This window comes from Cyprinodon variegatus, unplaced genomic scaffold (assembly GCF_000732505.1).
Source record: "Cyprinodon variegatus isolate N-32 unplaced genomic scaffold, C_variegatus-1.0 Scaffold15, whole genome shotgun sequence".
NCBI lineage: Eukaryota > Metazoa > Chordata > Actinopteri > Cyprinodontiformes > Cyprinodontidae > Cyprinodon > Cyprinodon variegatus.
The window spans coordinates 2,603,416-2,611,937 of NW_015150468.1; the positions used below are offsets into that span (position 1 = coordinate 2,603,416).

The 8,522-nt window shown below is 38.7% G+C and overlaps 1 protein-coding gene across 1 annotated transcript in view; it reads right to left on the minus strand.

Annotated features, from left to right (window-relative positions):
- gpc5 (glypican 5) overlaps positions 1 to 8,522 on the minus strand; it is a 160,717-nt gene extending 152,195 nt beyond the window's left edge. Inside the window, exons 1-2 of the mRNA XM_015384084.1 lie at positions 8,171 to 8,522; positions 3,308 to 3,469 (exon numbers count right to left, since the gene is read on the minus strand). Coding sequence (XP_015239570.1) covers positions 3,308 to 3,469; positions 8,171 to 8,315 — 307 coding nt within the window. The 5' untranslated portion in view covers positions 8,316 to 8,522. The remainder of the gene's footprint in view (positions 1 to 3,307; positions 3,470 to 8,170) is intronic.

Genomic DNA, 8,522 nt, shown 5'->3' on the forward strand with positions numbered 1-8,522 from the left:
CTTTGATGTGGTGCTTTTTTTTTTCAGACTGGTGTTCTTTAATTTGCGCAGCAATCCTCAGACGTTCTCTCGGGCGTCTCAACAGCTGATTCATGTTGTGCTTCTCTTTGACTTTTATGTGACTCCTGCCCGACGGGGCAGCAGGATCGCTTAGGTTGGTTGCCATGGATGTGAGACAAACCTGCACGGTATGAAGGAAAGATCTCCCCTGAAGGCCTTCTCGGCAGGCTGGATATTTGTGCATTGTGTGAAGGAAGTGCAGAAACCTCACTACAGCGGAAAGAAAGCATGCAGGCTTACTGACAGACCAGGGGGAAAATACTAGTACAGAAAAGAATGGAAAATATATTTTAATAGAAGATGAAATACAGAAGAAAACAATGAATTTCCTCTAATATTTATTTGTTTTTTTGCTTTTTAGGAAAAGAAGAAATTACTTACAGTTTATGTCTCATATACTTTTAAGCTTGTTGTTTGGCTACATTCCGCTAATGTTTTTATCCCTCCTCCCCTCCCCTTTACTGCATCATATAAAGAGACATAATTGAAGGCTGTGCAGAAGACAAATGACCACATTAGCTGCCCTCCTTTTATCTCATCCCTCTTCCTGTCTGTGCTGCTATATACTGTTTGTTTCTTGATGTCTCTCAAATTACAGCGTCGGCTGCCAATCATCACTAAATCTATGGGTTTTTTGTTTCTCAGTAAATTTAGAAATATTTCATATGCTTTTTTTGTACATCAGTAATCTCTTAAAGTGGATACTAACTCAGAAAAATGTTCTTGACAGATCTGAACAGCTGGTGAAATGCTCGACTTTTTGTCTGTATAAGAAAAATGTCTCCTTTCTTTTAGAAGAATCTGGTGAACAATAATGTCCCTCCACACTTCCTATACAAATTGTGCCACAGCTGGTTTTCACTCTGTGACAGTGGTGCTTAAAACATCCAGAGCAATTTACAATTGTTGCTTGAGTGGCTTGTGCATCTTTGTGTGTAAGGCTGGTGTCCAAAACTCCTAGGACTAAATTGTTTCATCTGTGTAGGAGGTGGAAGCATGTAGAGATACAACAACAGACTAATTTTAGTAAACTAGGTAAAACTGCTGTTTATATCTGACTGTTTTTCCTACGTTGTTTGTTTTTTTTAAACGAAGAAAACCGATTGTAGAGAAGATATGTTTGGATTGGAGCAGGAAAAACAACTCATCTAAAAGCAATACAGAAACAGCTGATATTGCAGTGATGAAATTATTTAAATGTGCTTCACACACAAAATAAAAATAATCCTTTGAATGCATGCTCATTTCAAGGATCTTAATAAACACCAGTTTACATTTAGTGGATTTCCTAAAAAGAAAAAGAACAAAGAAAGGTTTTGAAACATTTTAAGGTGATTTAGGGATTGCCTAAAAAAAGCTTTGCATGTGTTGTATGATGTGATGATTTCCTATGATGGACTGAGCATTGCTTTATGAATTGTTTAAATATTTGTGTATTATTCAATAATATAACCTGGCATTGAAATTTCCCTTCCACTTCATCCATGACTTGCTCATATCCTCAATTTAAGCTCAGATGGAACCTAAGGAATTAAGATTAATTTGCATGTGCGTTGTCTATTAATTTAATAGGGCTGCTTAATTTAAGTTAAAAAAAAGAGTATGGATTGTGCTAAATATAGCGATGACATTGATTAAGAAAAACCTGCATGATTTAAACTCACACCTTTCTTTAGTTTTATCCAAACGTCCCCCTCACGCTTTGCGGGATCTAGCATCTAGAAATTCAATTTAAGCCATTTTGATGTATTCATAGGCAGATGATTCAATATATATAGTGCAGCCTTAGAATTAAAGGCAAAGGGGTTTGAGTTTTGAATTACTGTCAGTATAGAGATGGTATTAAGAAAAAAAAAGAACAAAATAATCATCGATGGCAGTGACTTGATCTTTGCTTTGATAGAAAGAAATAAAATAGCGCTGAAATATATTAGTAAGTTAACAAGTAGGACTCTAGAGGCAAAAGAGTCAAACAGCAACACTCAAAAGTAAGTTAAAAGTAATGTAAGATTGTCCCTCACCTTTCGCAGGCTGGATGTTAGAGACAGCCGCTTGTGTTTGTTGACTGATGGGATGTTGACAGTGAGCTCTGTTTGGTTTGGGAAAGACAGAGCATCGGCTGCCATTCTAGAGACGTAACCATGCGAGTTTAGCATCTACTTTCATACATCTACAAGCTCTGTGCCAGCAACACTGTTTGATTTCTTATGTTCAGATTGGCCCAAACCTTACCAGAGCTTTAAGAAATAGAAAAACATAAGAGTCTGTATGCATTTGAAAACAAGTGGCCTATTAAGGGACAGCATCAGGGTCAACAAGCACTTCAAAAAGAAGCACATTTATGGCAGGCAGCCATAAATGTTGTGATTTTGTAATGTCAAGTATTTTCTGTAGAAACTGAAAGAAGAACAGAAGACTGGCTGAAAAGGATTAGTTACATCAGCCTTTTGCTCTGCAGCATCAGGTGTGCTCCTCTTTTAACTTTAAAAGGACGCTACAGTAAAAATGTAATTTTAAGTTCAAACCCTCAACAAGCAGATGACACAGTAACCAACAAAAACAGGGCATTGCCCCTTCAAACCTCAACTAAAACACTGTAATCATGCGGGGCTTTCCTTTAGATCAATGGCGTTTCATGGGAGGATAACAGCCTGTCTTTACACTGAAAGGCAGAATTAAAGTGAACAACCTTAATAATATGTCTGCCATCTCAAGTCACACGCTGTGGATCTTTTGCCCACCAGCTTCAGCCACCATAGGACCGCTATCAGCCAGGGTAAGACAAAATATATTTCACTGGATGGACAAAAGGAGCAAATACACACAGACAGAGAGAGACAAGTCAATGCTTGTAAGTAAAATCCTTAATGAAATGATAGAAAGGAATGGGAGTCAACACAAACACCCGCCTGTGTGATTAAAAATAATGATTTAATTCCATAATAAGATACAAAGTGTCAGGGATAGCTTACAAAGAATTAGACAGGAGTTGCAAAATACCCTGAAAGGTATTTTAGCCCAAAAAAAAAGAAAAACAACAAATCTGATGAAAGGGCCGTATCTCTCTGAGCAGGACGGCTCAGTCTCATCTACTGATGAATCACAAACACACAAGACTCATCTGTATCTTAACAACACCCACACAAACATCTGCACATAAACAGTACATTAGTGGGGTAAACATTTGCACTCAGCCTAGCGTTCGCAATGCCACAGCTGCAACGCCTAAAAACACACAAGCAATTACCTTGAAAAGCAGCCACGTAGCGGGACAGGAGAAGCTTCAGGCTGGAGCTGTGGCTCTGCAGGAGGTTTTGAACGTCTCGCCGGGCCGCCACCTGGTACTTCTCCTCCGTCTTTTTGGTGCAGCACGTCAAGGTTTTGGAGGTGCACACCTGAAGATTAGAACCTTAAAGCCGACATTAATAGTTAGAATTTGAAGGCACCAGACTAATATATTACATTTTTATCTCTTAACCTTTCAAAGCATGCCTTAATCAATGTTAAGTTGACAAGGATGAATGATAATAACTACAGCTAAGTTTCTCATTCAAAAATGAATAATCTAATGCTTTAAACCACCCTCAGAACATTTATGTATCCTCTTTAAGCGCCTTTCACTGCCTCCTTAGATCAAATGCTAACACACGACAGGCACAAACTGAGGATGAGCACGTTGCCTTTAAGTTAATCCACTTTAAAACCCCTTTAAGACAAACAAATCTGATGGATTTTCCAACCTTCAACTGGCCAGATTCATAAAAAAGGAAGCGTATTGCTATTCAAAGTTAGACTCACACCTTCCTACGTGGCAAAAAAAGTAAACAAACACTTGCACAAACTGAAAAAGCAAAAAACAAATAAATAAGAGGAAAAGTATAGAAAACATTATTATTATTTTTTTTTTATCTTAGGAATCTCCCCTTGCTGTCAATGATGCCTTGTATTCATAACGAAAATGTTTTATGATCTTGCAACCATGAACTTTAATGTATTTTCATGAGATTTTCCTTGACTGGTTTGTTTTGCAAACAAAGTCTTTTCCATCATTGTTTAGCATTTTATTGTCATTACACTGTCACAAATACAGAGCAACGAAATTAACTCTCTGCATTAAACCCATCCCCTTCGGGAGCAGAGGGCTGCCATTGTCCACCGCCCGGGGAGCATTGTGTGGGTTAAGAGTCTTTTGCTCAAGGACCTAAAGTGGCAGTCTATGGGAGTGGGGCTCGAGCTCAGAACCTCAGGATTGTGCACTAAGCCGCCACTCCCCAAAGCAGCTCTTGTTCCCCAGCTGGGATACAAACCCTTCCTGTTTGCAGGACGGGTGACTTACCACTTGACCTAGCCTGTCGCTCAAATCTATACATGTATTAAGGTCCCTCTACTCTGAAACCCACAGCAAAATCTAGTGCACCCTTTAAAGCTCTGCAAAACAAAATCTAATGATTCTTACCATGAATGTTTTTGAACAAATGGCATTAAGATGACAAAGGAACTCGCCCAGACAGGTCAGGGATAGGGTTGTGGACCTTTAAACTGAGTTATCTTATAAAACAAAGTCTCACGCCTCACAGGGCATCATCACGGTGGCAAGAAGTTTTAAAAAGTTAAAACAACTTTTTGTCTCCATGCAAAACCCCATGTGCCATAAAAAACTGGCAATTAATTCTAAACAGACTGTCCCACCCAGGAAGCAAGGTAGGGGCAGCATCATGATCCAAGAGTACTTTTCTATTGGGGAAAAAACCCAAAACATTAGGATAGACAGAAGGAAGAAAAAGCTGAAAAATTGCCGCCTAACAGTTATTCTTCCAGCAGGGACAACCCTAAACAGACCTGCAGATCTATGGAGGAAAGGGTAAGAAAAAAAAAGCATTACAGTGTCCATATTCATTACCCATTGTTTGACCGCTCCTATCAGTGTCCATCACTAAATCTAATGGTTGCAAGAGATACAACCTAATGGCCACAATAAAATTATCATGTCAGAGTCGGTGAAATCTAATGTATGTTAAACTTTCAGAATTTAATTTACACCCTTAAGAAACTGTTCTTCATTTTTACTATTCTAGGTATCACTGCGCCTCAGCAGACAACCCTGTAAATCTCCTACAGCTCACACATAAGACTGCTGTCTTTGCACTGTTCCAGGAAGATGACAAGGCCGCTATGGGACCTGTGTGTTCGGGACCTTTGGGGAAAACGGAGGACTTTCAGAACCCCACCCCAAACACAGGAACATACTAGCTCCACTCACGGTCCTCAATAAGACTATGGACCACTTCTGGTTTCTAGGGAACCACCCTTTCTCAGGACCTGAGACCATCCTCAAACATAAACACAGTTTGGAAGAAAGCCCAACATTGGCTTTATTTTGTGGAACTGAAAAAGTCCAACCTTCCACAGGAGCTGCTAGTCATCATCTACAAAGCCACTATTCAACCTGACGGACACAATGAACAACTTAAAATGGGGCACGTTTGAGTGTAACAACCTTACTTTTCCCCTTTTTCTTACACATGTAGAAATGATACGAAATAAAATCAAATGACTAAACACGTTGTACTGTTCTTTTATTTCTGTCTCGTGTTTATGTGAATAGTGACTCGTCCTTAGCCAGACAAACTGATCCTGACAGCATGTCACATAAAGCCCTCCAGAAATAAAATAAAATGAGTGGTTTAAACAAAAAAAAAATTAAATGTGAAATGGTTAAGGGCATTAAAATATTTTTCAAAAAGCTCTATGTGGACATTTCATTGAAATATATGGTTAGAGGTATACCTAAACTATCAGATACATATACAGTTTAAAGGTGAACTAATAAATTTGGATCTTAGATTTTAAAGTATATTTTAGCTGAATCAAATAAAGTCTTGTTTTGTTTTTCTTTTACACACAGACATAGAAACCAGAGTAGACCATCTATAGGACAATCAAAACATCCCTGAGACCCAAAAACCTGCAAAAGCCTCCACAACAAGTCCAGGCAGGGTTTGGAGACTGTTGTCAGACGCCATTAAGTCCCCGCAAGGTCTGACGGTGAGCAGAGCAAGTGATGGCATACATACTGGAATTCAAAGTATACCAGATAAGGCAGCATGGAGGCCTTTGCTTTTTTTCTTTTCACCAGATATATGCTGGCCACTTCCTATACTGCCTACAGGTAGTAATTATGACTCGCTATGTTTTAATTAAACTTAATCTTTTTTGGTTTTTGTTCTCATTGTGAATGGTTATATTCCTCTTTGGCGTTAACATTTTTACAGGTTGTTTTTCACAAACACCTTTGCCCCATAACGCCTACTATTATGTGTATCTGTTTCACTTTGGAACATCATCTAAACCCATCAAGAAAGAGATAAATGTCTTTGCAATGGATTTTGATGCGATAAGGTGATAAGAGGCAGCAGTTAGATATTTTGCAACAGTAGCAAATTTTTTTTTTTTCATATCTCTTAAAATAAATATTATCTCCTCAGCAAACAATTTATCTAAGAAGAAAACCATTTTGTATTCAGTCATGAATCAGCCCCGCCACTGAGGCTCCTTTAAGGAGAGGCAATGTGGCACTTAGAGGTTTAGGAGGTTCTTGTGGGTTTTCTGTTAATTATGTCAAAAGTTAGGGAGATGGGGGTGTGGAGACTGCATTTTGTGGCAGAATGGCAGGCAACACCATTAAGCTTTATTTAGGGGGGGCAGACTGCACCATGACAGTCCACATGAAACACCCATAATTCTTCCCAAATCTTACACATAATTACCATGGGTGGCATCTCCAAAAGCCACTTATCTGTGGTAAACACTCCAGTGAGGGAGTTTCTGTTTCAATCTGTGCAGCTTTAGACTGTCGAGTCAAAGGGTAAAGCAGCATGGCTTTAAGGCAGCAGACTCTGGTAATTCCAGGAATACAACACAGGCTGTTGCATGAACATGTTGCTGCCACTCTATGTGCAAAATTACTGAAGGAAAAAAGGGGACCCATCTATCTTTAAAATCTAGGATGCAATATGAAAGGTCAGCATCTAAACACTGCAGAGCACCCATGTTCATCATATAAACCTAATCTCCTGTTGTCTGGAAATAGACTGTTTTTAGGATTAAAAACAATCATAGTTAATTAACCAAATGAGATTTTATCCTACAAGTTATTGACTTCATTCTTTTAGATTTACACTACATTATTTGGTCTATGTTAAAATCTATCCTCTGGGTCATTGCCTTGTTGGATTTTTATAATTTCTGTTGATATTTATCATTCAGGCATGTGTTCGAAAAGAATTTAGGACAAAACATACATTTAACAACCTCACCAAGATTTCCAAGTTTTACAACTAAAGTACACATCAACCTTAAGATGTTTCCATGTACTTATATCTGATGCTGCATTTCATGATGAAAGGACTTCGATTGTCCAGAAGGCCGAAACCATCAACTCACGACCTGTGCATTTGAAAGCTGGCATCTCCAAGACAAAACTGATTCAGAAAAATCTTTTTCTGTGCCCGATTGTGATTGCAGCTTATTGCAGCTCAACAAGACACTATATAATCATGCTCCATGATTATATGTGCTCTGATAAGGTTTAACCCTCGAAAACAGCATTGTTTTCTTAAATCCCCATGCAGCTCGAATGATTTAATGAAATATTAGACTTAACCATGTTTACTTATAGCCATGAAAATGTATTGGGAATGAAAAGTTACTTTTTAAAAAAAACGATAATCTGCCTGTTTGGAGGGGATATATGTGCAGCAACTGATTAATCTGCATTGATTGCATGGAAGGACAGACACCGATTTATTACTTTCCAGTCATGCTTAACAGAGTGGTCATTTGACTGCTATAAGTCCCGTTAGGATTATGTAAAGCAGCTGATTTTTCACAAATTTGTCAGCCACAACTGCCTCCAATCACAACTACATAAGGATGAACCTTTCAATACATTTCCAAGTGTATAAAAACTTGAGCTTTCTCGGTAAATGGGTAACGTGGGAGTAATTTTTCTGTATCCCATTTTTATTTTCTTGCGACAACTGCTTCATCAGCATCTGCAGAAGTTTAGAAAGCGCTTTAAATCCTGGCAGGGATAAAATGCTTAGCTTACCTGATACAGGACCTGAAGGCAAAACATGACTGGGTCCGATTTGCCTCAGGTGAAAAACTTTATGCACCTCGTCGCAATTTTCCGGCTCAGCGAACCCAGATCCATACGAGCACATCAGAAAAACGCAGATCAATAGCGCACTCATTTTAGTAAAACTCCTGCTTGATGATCCAGAAAATGACTTGCTGGAAGTCAGGTCCCTTTCTTCACAAAGATGCAGGCAGGTATCAGACAGGTCCGCATTTCAGAAAAGGAAACACCATGTTTAGATAGTCCTGCTCTGATTTAAGTAGTGAAACTGACTCAAAGTTTCAACTGTGCGACTTCTCTGAATGCTGCATACGGTCCAAGT